The 19,507-nt window shown below is 41.0% G+C and overlaps 1 protein-coding gene across 3 annotated transcripts in view; it reads right to left on the bottom strand.

Moving 5' to 3' along the window:
• POLE4 (DNA polymerase epsilon 4, accessory subunit) overlaps positions 1-19,285 on the bottom strand; it is a 33,059-nt gene extending 13,774 nt beyond the window's left edge. Inside the window, exons 1-4 of one of the 3 annotated variants that reach the window (XM_045788377.2) lie at positions 19,027-19,281; positions 18,378-18,462; positions 17,678-17,719; positions 8,535-8,857 (exon numbers count right to left, since the gene is read on the bottom strand). In XM_045788377.2, coding sequence (XP_045644333.1) covers positions 8,844-8,857; positions 17,678-17,719; positions 18,378-18,462; positions 19,027-19,233 — 348 coding nt within the window. In that variant the 5' untranslated portion in view covers positions 19,234-19,281 and the 3' untranslated portion in view covers positions 8,535-8,843. Of the gene's footprint in view, positions 1-8,534; positions 8,858-17,677; positions 17,720-18,377; positions 18,463-19,026 lie in introns of those variants that run through there. The other 2 variants (XM_087863607.1, XM_045788378.2) reach the window with 2 other exon arrangements.
• Between the last annotated feature and the right edge of the window lie 222 nt (positions 19,286-19,507).

Here is a 19,507-nt window from a genome sequence, read left to right as displayed (position 1 = left end):
ATAAGTGAAACCATATGATAATTGTCTTTCTCTGCTTGACTTATTTCACTTAGCACAATCTCCTCCAGTCCCGTCCATGTTGCTGAGAATGTTGTGTAATCGTTCTTTCTGATGGCTGAGTAATATTCTATTGTATCTATGGACCACATCTTCTTAATCCAGTCATCTGTTGAAGGGCATCTTGGCTCCATCCACAATTTAGCTATTGTGGACAATGCTGCTATGAACATTGGGGTGCATATGGCCCTTCTCTTCACTACATCTGTATCTTTGGGGTAAATACCCAGTAGTGCAATTGCTGGATCATAGGGTAGCTCAATTTTTAACTTTTTAAGGGACCTTCACACTGTTTTCCAAAGTGGCTGTACCAACTTGCATTCCCACCAACAGTGTAAGAGGATCGGATCCCCTTTCTCCACATCCTCTCCAACATTTGTTGTTTCTTGCCTTGTCAATTTTTGCCATTCTAACTGGCATAAGGTGGTATCTCAATGTGGTTTTGATTTGAATTTCCCTAATGGCTAATGATTTTGAACATTTTTACAGGTGTCTGTTAGCCATTTGTATGTCTTCATTGGAAAAGTGTCTGTTCATATCTTCTGCCCATTTTTTTATTTGATTATTTGTTTCTCGTGTATTGAGTTTGGTCAAAATACCAATGACATTTTTCAAAGAACTGGAACAAACAGCCCTTAAATTTGTGTGGAACCAGAAAAGGCCCCAAATCGCCAAAGAATTGTTGAAAAGGAAAAACAAAGCTGGGGGCATCACGTTGCCTGATTTCAAGCTATACTACAAAGCTGTGATCACAAAGACAGCATGGTACTGGCACAAAAACAGACACATAGACCAATGGAACAGAATAGAGAACCCAGAAATGGACCCTTGGCTCTTTGGGCAACTAATCTTTGACAAAGCAGGAAAAAACATCCAGTGGAAAAAAAGACAGTCTCTTCCATAAATGGTGCTGGGAAAACTGGACAGCTATATGCAAAAGAATGAAACTTGACCATTCTCTCACACCATACACAAAGATAAACTCCAAATGGATAAAAGACCTCGATGTGAGACAGGAATCCATCAAAATCATAGAGGAGAACATAGGCTGCAAACTCTTTGACATCGGCCACAGCAACTTTTTTCATGACACATCTCCAAAGGCAAGAGAAACAAAAGACAAAATGAACTTGTGGGACTTCATCAAGATAAAAAGCTTCTGCACAGCCAAGGAAACAGTCAAAAAAACTAAGAGGCAGCCCACGGAATGGGAGAAGATATTTGCAAACGACACTACAGATAAAAGACTTATATCCAAGATCTACAAAGAACGTCTCAAACTCAATACACGTGAAACAAATTATCAAATCAAAAAATGGGGGAGTGATTCTAAGCAAAGGATGCAATTTCTCCTCCAAGCTCTGGCTCTCACCAGCTGTGTCGAAATGTCCCCTCCCCTGGCCCCTTCGGGCCCAGGGATGGGGATAACTTCTCAGTATCCCTTGTGTCCCTTAATCCTGCCCATACTTCTGAAAATTGTCCCTTTACTAAATTCTCTTGAACCTCCTGAGTGCCTTTATTTTCTGCCAGGACCTTGACTGATATGAACGCTACATTAGTACATGACCAAATAATATTCTTAAAAAAAATTAATGGGGGGCGCCTGGGTGGCACAGCGGTTAAGCGCCTGCCTTCAGCTCAGGGCGTGATCCCGGCGGTATGGGATCGAGCCCCACATCAGGCTCCTCTGCTATGAGCCTGCTTCTTCCTCTCCCACTTCCCCTGCTTGTGTTCCCTCTCTCACTGGCTTTCTCTGTTAAATAAATAAATAAATAAATAATCTTTAAAAAAAAAAATTAATGGGCCGTTTTCTTAAAAAATGCCAAAGTCATGAAAAACAAATCTGAAGATCTGATACAGATCAAAGACAAAAAAGACATGAAAACTCCATAAAAGGAATGATCCTGTATTGTATCTGGATAAGGAAAAAAGGCTATGAAAATTACTTTAAAGGATATTATTGAGATAATTGACAGAATTTAAATAAATCCATAGATCAGATAATAACATTGCAGCAGTGTTAAATTTCCTGATGTTTGTCATTGTCTCACGGGAGGTAGTGTGTCTGCAATCTATTCTTGAAAGGCTCCCAATAAAAATTATACAATACTAACATATGAAATAAAGAGAGTGCAAGCAAATGTGCATCCAGGTGAAGGGAACATAGTTCTTTGTACTAATCTCGCAACTCAAGTCTGAAGCTATTTCAAAATTTAAAGTTTCCAAAAACATAGATGTGTTCTTTTGACAAAAGCTTTAAATACACAATTTGGTACCAGTACACGAATAGATAGGTCAGTGGAACAGAACAGAGAATCCGGAAATACACCTATCCAAACACGTATGAGATTTAACACATTTAAAGGGTAGCCTTTCAAAACACGGTGTGCTGAGGGTAGGGATGGGGCTGGATTATTTTTTATATGGCATCTGGAAAACCAAGTAGCCATCCAGAAAAGAAGTAATGATAGCTCCCCATGTCACTCTATGGGCCAAAATAAAGGCCAGATGGATCAAAACTTAAGCAGTAAAAGAAAACAAAAACTACTAGAAGAAAAACCATGAGAGAAGCAGACTTAGCGGGAGGCAGAGGCCACCTCCCTAGGAGTCAGTGTGCAGACACAGCAGGTCCAGTGCCATTGCACCCCACTGGCTCCTAACAAACCCCCCCACCCCCAGCACTCTGCCAGGGCCTCCGCATAGAGCAGGAAGGAATGAAAAAGCAGAGACAAACGGCATTTGTTGGTCAAGGGCAGCTCCAGCAGCAGTGAGCAGCACTGACAGAGGCGGCGGGGCCAGGCCGGAGAGCACGGCTGAGGAGTCCTGGCTCAGTGGACAGCCTCGGTGTCCCCAGCAGATCTGCCCTGGAAGGGTCTCTGGCCGTGATACGAGTCATCCGGCTTCCCATTCTTCCCCCTGTCCAAGCCTGCTTCTTCAGCCTACTGCCAAGTCTGAGAGCTACTCAACATTAAATTCCTTTTCTGTCATCCAGGTTTGTTTCTGTTGCTTACAACTTAGAATGTTAACTGCACGCGTGCGCGCGCGCACACACACACACACACATGCATAAATGGTGTGTGTGTCCATATATATATCCTATATACCACATATATACTGTATTATATGGCTTGTTTTTTCCCTATTTTGCCTTAAGATTACATATGCATGAATATGAGCCTGCATACAAAATTGGCAGGCTAGCACAGCAAACCGGCCACAGGGGCACCTACAGGGATGGGGAGCTTAATGGTGGAGCTGGACTAAAGGGAATTCCACTTTTCAACCAATCTTCTGTGTTAAGGTTTTTGGTTTTTTTTGTTGTTTTTTTTTTTAAGATTTTATTTATTTATTCAACAGAGATAGAGACAGCCAGCGAGAGAGGGAACACAAGCAGGGGAGTGGGAGAGGAAGAAGCAGGCTCATAGCGGAGGAGCCTGATGTGGGGCTCGATCCCATAACGCCGGGATCACGCCCTGAGCCAAAGGCAGACGCCCAACTGCTGTGCCACCCAGGCGCCCCAGTGTTAAGGTTTTTTTTACAGTAATCATAGATTTATACACTTTTTTTTAGATTTATTTGAGAGAGAGCGCGAGCGCACAAGCACAAGCAGGAGGAGTGGCAAGCAGAGGGAGAAGCAGACTCCCTGCTGAGCAAGGAGAGCAATGCAGAACTCGATCCCAGGACCCTGAGATCATGACCTGAGCTGAAGGCAGATGCTTAGCTGCCTGAGCCACCCAGGCACCCTGCATACTACTTTTTTAAACTATAACTACTTTAACACAATTTTTTCAAACAAATCTTTTACCTGTCTCACACCAGAACCAGAGCGGGGGCGCCGAGGCCAGAATAGAACAGCAGGCACACGCCATTCCCCCCTCACAGAGCAGGCCTTTTAACGGGGACACAGACAGGGTGCCAAGCAATGATTCCACAGTGTCATGAGCCTTAAGATGGGGAGAGATGGGCCCTGTGGGAGCCACAGAGGAAGGACACCCATCGTCACATAGAGGGTGGCCAGGAAGTTTCCCAGCCATATACTTCAGGCTGGCAAACGAGAGAGAAGAGAATGAGCAGAAATGTACAGCAGGCTGAGGGAACAGCCACAGAGACCATGGCTCCCTCAGGAAATCCAGGGGCTGGAGCACAAGGTGGGCAGGGAGGAGAAACGAGCACAGAGGGACGGACAAGGTAGATCACAAAGACCTCATGAAGAGAGACCTTGTAAAGTCTGCTTAAGCGGCTAGGACCTTATCCTGAGGGCCAATAGTCACCAAGGCTTCCGAGCAGAAAGGGCTGGTCAGACCTGGCCTTTGGCATATCAGTCATTGGATTTTCCTTCCAGTTTCCATCAGCCATGACAATTCTTATTGTCAGTGGGGCATGGCTGCAAAGTTTCCTTTTATCTTCCAGAACACTGGGCAGGGTTTTCCTAGTGCCACCTAGAGGAGAACCATCCATCCATCTATCCCAGCCTGTGACTCCTGGCTCCCCCTGCCAACCTGAGTAGGCACTTGCCTCACAGCTGATGATACCGTCATTCCTAAACCACTAGCTATATAAACTGATGAAATCAAACCCCAGGAAAACCTCAGCCCTTTCCAGAAGCTTAACACAGACAAAGCCCCTTGTGAAATCCTCTCAGAGCGGGCCTGTTCAGCCACTCGGGGCCCCGTAGGCTACATTCAGGAACCTTAGAGTACAGCACCATTAGTACCTCACTCACCCATATTAGCACAAATACAGATCTGCTGGTGCCTGCTGGCGAATTCGCTCTCCTGTCTCCCAGTGCCACCCAGCTGAGAGTTTCCTCTTGTCCTATGCCCAAGTGTCTGCCATTAGGCCTTGGTCTATGTCTTATACTATGAGCTTGTGGGTTTCCCATGACAATGAGCTCTTAGGAATTTTCTCTCCCCAATTCGGTTATGTCTGACATTTTTCTCTATTAGAACACACATTCTGACTTACAGACCTTTTCACTTTTACAAAGTGCTTCATGAAATTACTGTGATTCATCACAATTAAGAATGATAATTAGGAAAAAAAAAACAATTTGGCTTCTTGCTTTTAGCTGCACCATATAGCAACAGTGGCACAAGGAGGAACCCTAAAATTCTCCCTAAGATTTTCACCCAGCATTCACCTGGTATTTTACTATTTCAAAGCACCAAAGGCACAAAGTTTCTTTTTTCAGGTAAGGTGAATAAGCAATACAATTGCCCACTGTTTGGAAATACAGTTTCACAGCTATTTGCTCTGAAATGTCGCATTTCTTTAAAAAGTACTGAGAGTCTTTAGTAAATTCATTATCTTCAGTGTGATTTAAAAAGCCGAACTTTGGTCTCTGCTTTGTGCCACTCTGGTGTGGCATCCCTGAGATGAGGACAGATGATTTCTACAACTCTCCCTGCCCAGAGGAGGCCTGGTCGGTCTCTATTTATCATCTCTAATAAGGCAGAGATGTGCTAATTAGCAGTGCCTCAAGAAAACACTATGAAGTGACGGGCACAGACACCTTTTTAAAAGCATGCCTTTCTCCACTCACTGTACTAGACTCAATTAGGAAGTGGAAAGCAAAAGGGCCTTGTTGTCTGTCTTGGGTAAAAGCTCCCTGGCATCTTGAAAGAGGTCCTTCACATTGACATTAATAAGCTCAGTGAGGATGTCTCAGGCTAAGAAACCTGGGATTGTCAGCACATCAAAATGAACCTTTTTCTCGGAAGCAGACTCTCATTAATGAAGCTCGATGTCTGATGTGGAGACACATCTCCATTTATGGTATTTCCCTCATGTGTGCTTGGAGGAGCCCTCATTTCTTATTTAGAGCTTTTGTTACCACAGACGAGTGATGTTCAGAATAAAAAGGGCTTCATTGCTCAGTAGCAATGCTGAAGATGGACGCTGGAGTTGGCAAAAGCTGTAATAACAATGCCAGTGTTGACTCAGTACTCTGTGCCCCACCCAGTGCGGAGGGCTTTTCTGGCGCTATTCTGTGACCCTCCTTATGGAGTAGTAACCACTATCGTCACCGAGGCTTAGAAATCTTATTGTGCCCACAGTTCCATAGTTAAGAGTTCCACAGAGAAGATGCTGTGGCTGAGACTTCTGGCTATTTACATTTAAATGAAGTAAAATTAAAAATTTATACTCCCAAGCCAATATTACACTATGTGTTAACAAATTATAATTTAAACAAAAACTTGAAACAAAATAGATTTTTAAAGTAAAAAAAGTAAAATTAAAAGTTTAGTTCCACATTTCACTGGCTCAGTAGCCACATGTTGTGGGTGGCTACAACGTGGATATAGAACATTTCCATCATCACAGGAAGTTCTCTTGAACAGTGCAATAGAGAAGGGAATGACAAAGCAATAAGATGGAAGGAGCCCAGATCCCACAGTGACCGCATGGACAAAGGGAGTTGGATAGGACTGCAGTGTTTGAAGGCACCTGAATGGGGCAGGCTGACATAGCTGGTCAATGGGACCATAGTACTCCAAGCACTGGCTAAGGTTCAAGCTACCCTACCTAACAACTTGTCTCTGGAACTCCTTCCTCTCTTTCACGACTAACCAGTGCCCTCTACTGACTGGCACATTCTTCTTCATACATTTGATCAGGTCTAGTTGAGTCTGGGAGCAATTCAGCCTCTGAAATGTTTGACTTAGAGGTTCCACTTTCAGAGGGCAATCTTCCTAGCTTATTTCCAAATTCCTGGGGAGATCTACCATTGCTCACATACTGGAGCGTACCATTATGAGCAAAGAGCTTTGATCTTGCGCTTCTGAGCAGAGCCCCACACTTGTTTCCTCTACATTTCACCAGATCTTGCAAACAGGGAAAACACGTTTCTGAGGTTTAGGTAACCTGCAGTGAAAGAGCGAGAATTCTGTATTGCAGTGGATATGCGGCTTGGAAAGTCTGGAAGGCTTCTGGGCCAGGATCCATAGGAAAAGTGTAATTGTCATTTCTCAGGAAACTCAGAGTTAATCCCTACAATTGTCACAGCCTTAACCCAATCTGGCAGAAAAGAACACATCCAGTAAAAGGGTCTAAGGGTGGCTGCCTTCACCAAGGGCTCGGGGAGTCAGCCTCCCCCTGCTGGTTATGGCCCAGGAACACGGGAGCCTCTGGACTCGTAGGCCACCTGAAGACCTATGAATCAGTTCAACAGACATGTATGAAGGACCCATGAGCCAGGCACTGCGCATCGTGAGGACCGTACAGACAAGGAGTGTGGATACGCTAGAGATTACATTGAGTAGATTCAACAAACAGCTTTGCAGACAGTCTCACTGAGGCCCTCCTTTGGTTTGAATCTTTCTCTGCACCATTCTCTGCCCAGTCCTTTCCTTAAGGCAGGACCTTCACCAGCTGACCTACAAAATCCGGTACTCCCCTCTTACTTCTTAAAGAGTAGTGGTTGTTGTTTTCCTTCTCTTCCTCTCTATTCCTGACATTCTACAGTCATACTTTACCACCCACCCCCGGCCCTTAGAAGGGAGATTTACATTTTCCTGTAGATCAGTAGTCTGTGGACCAGTGGTGGGAAGGAAATTACTTGGGGAATTTATTTGAAAAAACTAATAGAGAGTCTTGGAGCTCCAGCCCCTGAGATTCTAATTTATTAGGTCTAGAAATGGGCATTTCAAACAAATGCCACAGAAGAATCTGAAAACTGGTCAAGTGTTTTAATCAGTTTCCTGCTGCTCTCCTCAAATACTACTTTCCAAGTACTTTGCCTCCCTCCTGCTAGATCACCCAAACTTTCCCTTAAAAAACAAAAATCAGCCAGGGCCTAAGGAAGGGAAGAATGGGCAGTTATTGTTTAGTGTCTACAGCTGCAGTTTGAGAAGATGAAGAATGTTCTGGAGACGGACGATGGTGATGGCTACACAATAATGTGAATGTACTTAATGCCACAGAACTGTACACTTAAAAATAGTTAAAACAGTAAATGTTAGGTTATGTATATTTTGCCACAATTTTAAAAATAAAAATAAAGGAATGGATACTGCTACATGCTATAACATAAACAAACCCTGAAAACATTACCTAAGTGAAAGACGCCAGATACAAAATACCACATATCTTATGATTCCACTAATATGGAGATATTTAAAAATTGACTGTGGTGATAGCTGCACATATCTATGAATATACTAAGAACTATTGAAATGTACACTTTAAATGGGTAAATTGTATAGTATGTGCATTATATCTCAATAAAGCTGTTAAAATTTAACTGGTTTTAAATCTAGGATCACATTTATTTAAACTTCTGAAGACCTTAAGTGACATCCCATAACTTCTGAAATCACATTCCGGTGACATATTGGAAAAAAGCAAATAAAAAGCAAATAAATCAAAGGACTGAGATTTAGAACAGCTGGCAAGAAAGATCAAAGGTCTCTGACGGGACGTGGTGGCCCTCCAGTTATCATGGCAAGGACAAAGGCAAGATTATAAAACACACTGGGTTGAAATTGATCAGAGACCTTTATTATGGTCCTCATCATTCAATAAGCAACCTACACAAATCATTTTCTTTTCCTCTGCCTCAACAGAGGCTGCATCCAAGCCTGAAATGGAAGACACAGGAGTGGAAGACCTTGTAGAGAAAAGCTAATAGGTGAGATCTCTGCTTATCCCGGCTTAGGTGAAGGTAGAACAGGAAAAGCATATAAGTACAATATTCCAAATAGTCTGTTCTTCAAAGCTGAGGCCTGCAGGAGAGGGGCTGGCCAAAGGATGCAGGTGAAAGCTCACAAAACTGCCCAGCTCAGCCATCAATCCAAAGTTCCTAAAAAAACAAAAACAAAAACAAAAACAAGAAAAAAAACAAAGAGCAACATGTAAAGCAAGGTGCCTCAAGAACTGGATGAGTGTAACTGGGCAAAATTCAAGTGGAAGCTGCACTGGTATTGTCAGTTCTCTAAGACCAAAATACTCATTTTGAGGAATATCCATCCAAAAGATCACTAAACATGTCACTACAGAAATTGGGCAGCTGTGAATTAAGCATACTGGTCCAGAGAGTTAGAATTGGAAGTTGGTAAAGGGCAAAGAGGTTGCCGTGTTAGTTAATGAGCATTTGGGGATTCCATACAAAGCATGATACAAAATATAAAAGTTATCTAAGGAAAAAGTTTATAATCTTTTGAGAAAGTTCCAATTCAAGATGGGAGACTGAGCCCACAACTTTGTATGTCCTCCCATCCAAGATTCCATTCAAAAGGAAATAAGGTTTTAAAAAAGTATAAATCTACAACAAAGAAGGGGGCCTATCAGCAGGTAAGAGATTTCAACAAAAAGCTGAATAATAGAAATCTGACTGAAGTATGTTTATAAATACAGCAGGAAAAAACATAAGCCTAGAATGAACAGAAGGAGCAGCAGAGGTGGGAGCCCATTTGCCCAAGAGATTCACGGACAGTCTCCAGGCCGACTCAGACACAGGAACAACAGAAAGATGCACAGGCTAGAAAGGGTTAATGACTTGAGGGTCTATAAGAAACAGGTGGCCCCACCTCCCTACAACCCTTCCAGCCTATAGCATTACCAGAAGACAAACATTTAAAGCTAAACGCTAAACGGGGAAAAAAATCAGAGGGCTCTCTTCCAATAAACTAAATAAATAATCTGAAGAACTAGAGAAGCCTCTGAAAATACCAGCTCCCCACAGTAAGGCATTCAGGGCCCCAGCATAACACCTGGTCCCACCTCTGCCCACCCTAACATAAAAGTGCAAAGCAAAAACCACCTTCCTATGTATACACAGCTTCCAAACAGCCTTCTTACTCCTTTATTCCTAAACAGAATGAAAATTACTGGGCAAACTGCAAAATGAAAGGAAAAACTAAAATTTATCTAAAAAAAAAAAAGCTAGAATAAAATATAATTCAGAGAAAAGAACATATAAGAAAACAAAGCAAAAACACCTCTAAGTTAAAAAAAAAAAAAAAGAAAAGAAAAAAAACAGCCTCTTCTTGTTATAAAGGCAAATTCCTGCTGAGATCAACTGATAAAGCTGACTGAAATATTTTTAAAAAGAAAATCCTTCAAGCACTGAAGAGGCATCAAAAAGTGAAATCCAAGATCTAGAGAAAGCAAGAACACAAAGTAAACCCAACCTCCAAACCTGCTTTTGCCCTGAGGTCTTTTTTGCTAGTCTAAAAGACAGAGACAGAAATTTTAGCTAAGTCAAATCTAAGACTCTGCCCAAGTGGGAAGTTCGGATTTTTTAAAAAGCTGTAGTCCCATTAGGCTATACCCCCAGAGTAAAGCTAGACTAGAATTAAATCAGCCCCCTCACAGACTTGCAGTCAGGATTCACTTATATTAATTATTAATTATTAATTAATCCTCAAGTCTTGGATTAAGGAGATCCTGAATTTACACATTCCCCTAGGTACCTTGCAGCAGCAAATAAAAATCTTTGGAGAAACATTTCATCATACAGGCCTCAAACTATCCAACAAATAATTTTTTTCAAGTACAATGACCAATACACCAAGATAACTAGGCATAAAGAGGAAAAAAGACCATGAAACAATATCAACAGGAACAAGTCAGGAAAAAAAATAAAATAAGTCAGCCTCAAAAGGCTGTAGATATTAGACTGGACAGAGCCTATAAAACAACTGCACTTACTTTGTTTAAAGAAATAAAAGGCAAGCTTCAAAATATCTGGAGCGAATGTAATAACAAGTGACAAAGTAAATTTGAAATATAAGCAAATGGAATTCACAGAACTGAAGATACAAAAACAAAAACAAACTAAGAAATCCATAGAACAGTTTAAAGGAGACAAGACCACCAGAGAAAGAATTAACAACCTGAGAGATCAGAAAAAAACTACACACAAGCATGGAAAGGTAAAATTATGATTGAGGTTTAATATATATTTAATGGGAATCCTAATGAGAAAGGAGAAAGAACAAAGCAGAGCCATTATCTGAAAAGATAACTAGCTGAGACTTCTCCAGGACAAATAAAAGACATCAATCCATATATTTAAGAAGCTTAAGCAGACCAGAGAGGGAAATCTACACGTGTATACATCCAACGGAAACTACAGAAAAATCAAAGACAAATACAAAATCTTAAAAGTAACCAAAAAAGGACAAATTAGCTTCAAAAGATTAACTGATTAACCGTGATTTCTCAACAGAAACGATGGAAGCCAAAAAAAGCAGAATGAGAGCTTCAACATGATAAAGAAATAACTTTCCACCTAAAATTCTATATTCAGCAAGATACTTTTAACAATGAAAGTAAATAAAGGCTTTTTCATTACCACCACCACCACCCAAAAAAGAGTCAGCTACCAGCAGACCCATACTAAAGGAGTTCTAAAGGATTTACTTCAGAAAGAAAGAAAATGATCAAAAATGGAGAAGCAGAAATATAAGAAGGGCAAAGATAGTATAAATATGTGAATAAATTCATGTGATCTTTACCATATAATACAACAGTAACAGTGCCTTATGTGGATTGACAAAGCAAAACAAAAACACATGACAATAATAGCATATATGGGGAAGAGGGCCTTGCATAGAGAGTTAATAATTCTAAGATCCTATTTTCTTGAGGACAAGTATAAAGGTACTATCTTTAGGCTCTGCTGAAATAAGAATGCATACAGTAACTGTAGAGTAACAAAAGAATAAAGTATATAATTTACTGAGAGAGGGAAAAAATGAAATAATAAATTACACTTAAAAAGAGCAAAAATTTGGGGGTGCCTGGGTGGCACAGCGGTTAAGCGTCTGCCTTCGGCTCAGGGCGTGATCCCGGCGGTATGGGATCGAGCCCCACATCAGGCTCTTCCGCTATGAGCCTGCTTCTTCCTCTCCCACTCCCCCTGCTTGTGTTCCCTCTCTCGCTGGCTGTCTCTATCTCTGTCGAATAAATAAATTAAGAAAATCTTAAAAAAAAAAAAAAAAAGAAGAAGTAACAATGGTTAACTTATAAAAAGTCTCAAACACTTAACTACTAACAGCCTACTGTTGACCAGATGTCTTACCAATAACATAGCCTATTAGCACATATTTTGTATATTAGGTGTATTATACACTGTATTATTACAATAAAATAACCTAGAAAAAAGAAAATGTTATTAAGAAAATAAGAGAAAAAAAGACATTTACAGTGTTATACTGTAAAAAAATCCCCACATACCCACACAGTTCAAACCTGTGTTATTCAGGACCCTGGCTGGCTCAGTCAGTAGGGTATGAGACTCTTTTTTCTTTCTTTTTTTGTTTCGTTTTGTTTTTAAGGATTTTATTTATTTATTTAGAAAGAGAAAGAGCATGCATTGGGGGGGGGGGATCTCAAGCAGAATCCCTGCTAAGCAGGGAGCCCCATGCAGGGCTCAGATCTTACAACCCTGAGATCATGACCTGAGTTGAAATCAAGAGTCCGACGCTTAACAGACTGAGCCGCCCAGGCACCCCAGGCATGCACCTCAGCCCCACACTGGGCATGGAGCCTACAAAAAAAAAAAAAGAATGCCCACTTGGGGCGCCTGGCTGGCTCAGTCAGAAGAGCATGCACTCCTGATCTTGGCCTCATGAGTTTGAGTCCCACGGTGGGTATAGAGATTACTAAAAAAAAAAAAATAAACAACTTTCAAAAACAAACAAACAAACAAAAAACCTGGTGCTGTTCAAGGGTCAGCTATACTATGAAGAACTTTATGCCAACAAATTTGAAAATTTAGATAAATGTAAAATTCCTAGAAAAACTATAACTCAAGGGGAAAGCAGGACAGGACTGCCTCAAAAAATAAAATAAAACCAGAATGGTCCCTATATCACACAAAAAAATGTAATCAATCAGGTATCTTCCCACAAGGAAAATTCTAGCCTAAATGACTTCATTGGTGAATTCTACCATTCAAATAAGAAATAATGGGGCGCCTGGTGGCTCAGTTGGTTAAGAGTCTGCCTTCAGCTTAGGTTATGATCCCAGAGTCCTAGAAGCGAGGCCTGCATAGGGTTCCCTGCTCAGCGGGGAGTCTGCTTCTCCCTTTGCTCCTCACCCCGCTCATGCTTGCTCACGCTCACGCGTGCTCTCTCTCTCTCTCTCTCTTGCTCTGTCTCTCTCAAAATAAAATCTTAAAAAAAAAATTTTTTTTAAACAAAAAAAAAAAAAAAAGAATTCCAATCTTACAAAGTTTTCTAGAGAACACATAAAAAGGGTACACACACTCTCCAACTAATTTGTATGAGGCTCACATTCAATAGGGAAAAAAATGCCAATCTCTCAGGGGTACCTGAGTGGCTCAGTCAGTTAAGTGTCTGCCTTAGGCTCAGGTCAAGATTTCAGGGTCCTGCGACCCAGCCTGTACCAGGCTCCCTGCTCAGCAGGGAGTTTACTTCTCCCTCTCCCTTGCCCCCTCCCATGCTCATGCAGGCACGCATATGCACGGTCTTTCTCACTCTCTCTCAAATAAATAAAATATTTATAAATAAATAAAATTTAAAAACAGCAATACAGCATCTGCAATCTGTTAAAATTAATCTACAAAAAAACTAGAGTTAAGTATAATTAATGAGGACACACTGAAGGTTTTCTCTTTGAAATCAAGATGACTGCTATCAGCGACATCTATTCAACACTACACTGCAGAATCTAGCCAAGAAAAAGGGAAAGAAAAAGATAAGGATTGGGAAAACTTCACAAAACTGCCACTACTAGTGGATATTACCATGTAACTAAGGAAATCCAAAAGAATCAACACAAATCATTAGAATTAGCATTAAGCAAGATGTTAGGTACAAAATTAAGATATAAAACCAATTATATTTCTATACACTAGCAACATTCAGAAAATTTTTTCTTAGAAAGATGTCAATAACAATAGCATCAAAATTAAGTACTTAGAGGAAAGCATCTAACAAAACATGTCAAGATTTCTTCCTGTGAAGTAAAAAAACTTTATTTAAAAAAACATTAAAGATCTAAATAAATGGAGAAATATACTATGTTCATGGACTGAAAGATTCACTACTATAAAGATATTGTTTCTCCCTCCAAGTAATCTATAGATTCCATTCAATCCCAATCAGTACCCTTTTCCTGTGGAATTTGGCAAGCAGACTCTAAAATACACATGAAAATGCAAAGAATCGAAAATAGCCAAGACACTTAAAGAACAAAGTGGGAAGATCTGTTCTTTCAGATAAAGCTACCATAATTGATACAGTGTGGTACAGACATGGTAACAAACACAACAGATCAACAGAAGAACAGAAAACCTAAAAAGAGCCTTGATCTATAACAAAAGTAGTATAACAGAATATTCTATGGAAAAGTGCCCATCTAAATAATAAGAAAAAAATTAAATTAGACCCTTCGTTACCTCAGTCGGATACACAAAAAGTCAACTGTAGTTTTACGAAAGACAAGAAAGCTATAAAAAATTTTAGCATATAGGAGAATGACTTCATGATGTTGGGGTAGGGGAAAAAGTCTTATACAGGAAACAAATAGCATTACATATAAAGAAAAAATTAATACATTTGACTATCTTTAATTGAGAACTGGTTTATCAAAAGGTACCCTAAAGGGTGAAAAGACAAGTCATAAACCAGGAAAAGATATAGGCTTCCCATATGATGAAAAAGATTTACATTCAGAAAAAATAAAAAATAAAAAGCATATATATATACACATATACACACACACATATAATCACAGATACAGTTACAAATCAGTAAGGAAAAAGACAAAATATCCAGGATAAAAATAAGACACCACCCCACCTCAGAAAATGGACATGCATATGAAAAGATGTCACCAGTAATCAGGGCAATGCAAAATGAAAGTACTATGCAATTATCCTTAACATCCCTACCAGACTGGCAAAAATCAAATACCAAGTGTTGATGAGAATGAGGAGCAATGTGAATTATCATACATTCTTGGTAGAAATGTGAATCAGGTATGCAGGAAGTTCAGCAATATCTATAAAAGAGGGAGATATACATATCCTATGTCCCAGCACCTTTATCCACACACACCCCTAGAGAAATATGTGTAAGAATGTTCATAGTGACGAGGGAGCAGAAGGCAAGCTAAGGACAAAGCATCAATAGCACATTGCTTATAACAGAAAAAAAAAAAGTTACCCAAATATCCACATTAAAATGGTTCAATTGTAATGCTGTCACACAACGTATGCCATACAGCAGAGAAAAGAGATATGTGCAACCACACAGACGGACCTCATAAATGTGTTAACCTAAAGAAAAGAGTCACAGGACAGAAGATGACCGGTGAATACATACAGTGTGGTTACATTTTTAGAAAGTTCGAAAAAATATAAAACCAAATCCTACTGTTTAAGGATGCTTATGTCGTAAAACTATAAAGAAAATCAAGTAATTATCAAAAAGTCAGGATACTGTTGTGTCAGGAAAGGGGATGGAAAGATCTACCATGAAGAAGGAATATATATGGAGCTTCTGGGGGCTGACACTATTTTAGCTCTTGACCCAGCTGGTGGTTGCAATGGTGTTCATTTCATTATTTATTGACTTTACATTTGTTATCTGTGTTCATAAGGAAAGGTTTGGAAAAAAATATACATACATAAACTCATCTGCATAAAATATCCCAAATATTACACAAGAGACTAATAACAGTTGCCTGCAGGGAAGGCACCTCTATGAGAAATTAAAGGACAGAAGAGGTAAAGGAAGTTCTCCATGTTTGGAGAACTATTCACAGTACTGTTTTTCAACTACTACATTCAACAGATATGTAAAGCGTGGGAGATTTAACTAAGATAACAAGATATGTTATCAGTCTTCACATTGTCAAAATACAAGTACAGAGGACACCAAGTAAAGCTAGAAGTGGGTTAAAAAATGGGAAAGGAAAGGATGGGTCCACTAATAGTCACACCTTCCAAAGTGGGGAGTTAACCAAAAAAATAGATATTTTAGTACGTTATGTAAACTATACAGGTAACAAAGGAACTAAAAATAATGATATAACTTCCAAAAATCAGAAAGGAGGGATTTATGGAGCAGTATAGGTTACCTAAATCTTCATTTATCACAGCAGAAAGTTAACAGATAACATCTGCAGTTGAAAAATCAAGGATGAAAATTATTTAGAAACGTAAGTAAACACCTGAAAAACTAAAGACAGAAACACCAAAAGTGTGGAGCAGCAGCTACATTTCATTAGAAGCCATTAGATAACTGATTTTCAAGCATGGATATATATTGCCTTGATTACAAAAGAAAAAAATAATTTTCTACTTAGAAAATATACATCTAAAGACATGAGAACATTTATTTTACCAGGTACGAAATATAATACTGACTGAATCCGCAATTGCTAAAATGACCAAAATTCAGATCTACTAATGTAGGCAGAGCAGAGGAATGCAATTACTGAGATTATTGGATCAAAAGATGAAAATGAATACATCCACCACTCAATAAGTGACCATTTATTAAAAATCCAAGCTAAGAACTATGCCATGGTGGAGACCAGAGTAGAAAACTACATAAGATCTCTCCACTTCTACTCCTGGCACCTTCCAATTCATCATCCACAGGTCTGTAGTGTTAAGTCTTTAAAATACAAATCTGATTATATATACTCTTTGAAAAGCTAGTAATTAAAAATGAGCAGGTAACGTAGGCTCCAAACATATTTGGAGAACTGATGGGAAGTCAGTAACAGGAAGTTGCCTTCCTCAGGTAGGCAATTAAGTTATTTTTAACAAAAACAAGCAGAAAAAAAAGGTTAAGAAAGATCTACAAATTGAAAGAATACTCAAGAATCTAGACTTGAAGCTAGCCATGGGAATGTATCTTAAAACACATTTCTAAAAAATGTATCAAAAGGGTGAGAGGCCTAGGCTGATTACAGAACAAAAGAGAAAAATAGTGAAATAAATTCATCCAGAAAGGATTTCTGAAGGTAATAAGGCACGAAGAAGATAATGAGAACATGCTGGTATTGTAAAGGTGAAAATAAACTGAAAGTGTGTGGCTCTCTCATATTCAATCAGAATATGTGCAGGGAAAAATAAGCTGATCAGATTTAGGAATTATTGGAGAAATAGATATCCATCCGAGAAAAGATAGCTAAAATATGGTATCTCAATATTTTCTACTTCAATGACAAGACTTAGTACACAAGTTAATGCAAAATTCTTAAAAACAAACAGACACAGGCAAGTACACAATCTCCCAGTGGCAAAATAATCACTTAATACAGATGGTTGAAGAAAAAAAATGTTGGCAATTGTTTCTGATCTCTAGCATTATGATGAGGGGAAGATTATATAGCATTATATGAAGGGAACGGAGACCAAAGTAGGAAACAAACTTCTCGATCCACCTAACCCCACTAGGATTTTTATATTCTCTCTCATTTTAACAGTTTTCAGGAAAAAGTTCTAGTTACCCAAGAGAATTAGAATTGTTAAATCTCACTAGATTTAATATATTAGTTTTCCCCAACTTAATAGGAAATAGGGAGGAAGAATTATCCCTAAGAAGAACAAGGTAGCAATTTTATAAGGTTTTAACCCAGATCATTAGCATGCGATAGACAGGTGGAAATGATTACCCATCGACAGAGAACTCACCTTCCAGAAAAGCAAATTCATCCACAGCTTCTATTGCATTATCTGAAACACACAGTAAAAGGACATCTGACTAACTCTGGTCATTTGGACATCAACACCTTTAAAAAAAAACCACAACCCACATAATAAAGGGCATGACACTTTATGCAAATAAGGGCATTTATGAACTTTGTCCCTTGCTGTCAAGCGATGCATTCCTACTCCACCATCAATCTTACATATCAGCTGTTTCTCTACAAAAGTAGGAAAACTCTAGGTAAACCCTGTTCAGTGGGGGGAAACTTTTTGCTCCGAAAGTCATCAAAGAAAAGTCCAGCAAAACAGAAGGGAAAGTGGGATTAAGGTATACAAAAGCTTACACATGCACAAAGGTTACCAACTAAAGAGGCAGAAATCAAACTCCCAGTTTCTAGGGGGGAAAAGAAGTGTACAACATGGCAAAAGGTATAAAGGGGTCTAGTCAGCTTTAGCAACACTTAAGACTCCTTTCATTACCTACCCCACCACCTCTCCAGCCACCCAAAGCACAGGGACCATAAAGGTTAGGACTTTCTATCACTGTGGCAGTCCAACAGAAGACATCATAGACACTGTGGCACCTCTCACCTTACGGAGATGGCTTCTTCACAAGTGAGAGGGAAGCCTCCCCCAGCCCTCCCTTCTTTGCCCCCAGATACGGAATACCACAGTGACACTCTACCCAAATCTCTCCTCTGGAGGGTTTTCCTCTTTCCTTGTTGAGCACAGCAGTAGGCATCTTTTGCAATGGTCTCCACAAACAGTTCCTGTGAGGCGAACAAGGAGCATTGAATCAATGGGTTCTAGCACAATTCTTGTGAGCGCTTCTGAGTGGTGGGAAGGGATGCTCTGAAGTAAGGGGTGCTCTGAAGAGGTTTTCAGTCCTGGACTTCATGAGGTACTATTATTCCCTTTCCCCCTAGCCCGCTAGCCCATGACACGTCCCTCCTCCGTCACTCGTAAATCCACCGCACTCATTCACTTGACACTCCTACAAGTTTTATTAGACACTCGAAATGCAACTTAAAGTCGTTGTCCAAAGCCCTTATGACGTGGCAGGTGTGTTAATAAATCAATACAACTACGGCAGGTATGTGCCTCTTTCTCCGTCTTCCCTCCTACGTACACTTCACGTCTCAGAATCCGGCCCAGCACCTCACTCACCCACTTACGCTATGCACACCCAGTCCAGACCCTCCTCCTCCCTCGTTTCCTCTTCCCCAAGCGGCCCCCGTCGCCGCTACGCCCCGCCCCCGGAAAGTTCCTGCTGCCCCGCCCCTCACCACCTATCCGCCCCGCAAGCCCGTGTGGCCCTGACGCTCCCGCCGCACCGCGGCTCGTGCCAGAATGAAGATGGCTTCCTGTCCCGCGAGGGTCACGTCGGGGTCCGCCTTCACCAAAGCCTTCACTCGCGCTAAAGGCAGCCTTGAGAGACGAGCCCCGGGCGCACTCGTCGGGGCTTGGGGCTGCGGAGCCGCTGCCTCCCCACTGGGCCCCTCCTCCTCCCGGGGCGTCCCGCTTCCAGCCGCCGCCGCCATCCGGGCCCCGAGCGTGCTGCGCGCGGCCGCCGACTGTGCGCGCGCACGCGACGCCGGCCCCTTTCCCGCGCGCGCTGGGGGCCACGCCCCCTCTGGGCGCGTGGCCCCGCCCCTTACGCGGCTGGTCGCTCCTAGGACTCCCGGCAGGCGGGGACCGGCGCTGGGCGTGGTAGCTCTGTCTTTGCTGTGGCGCCTCGCGGCTGCTACGCTCTTACACTCTCTTCCGGGTCCTGGTGAGCGCCGTTGTGCCTAGTTGACCCCAAGCACCGGTCCC

Source organism: Ursus americanus, chromosome 7 (genome assembly GCF_024610735.1).
Source record: "Ursus americanus isolate L20-20 chromosome 7, mUrsAme1.1.p, whole genome shotgun sequence".
Classification (NCBI taxonomy): domain Eukaryota; kingdom Metazoa; phylum Chordata; class Mammalia; order Carnivora; family Ursidae; genus Ursus; species Ursus americanus.
Note: the sequence above shows the minus strand (reverse complement) of the source record. Positions and strands in the feature narration are given on the sequence as shown.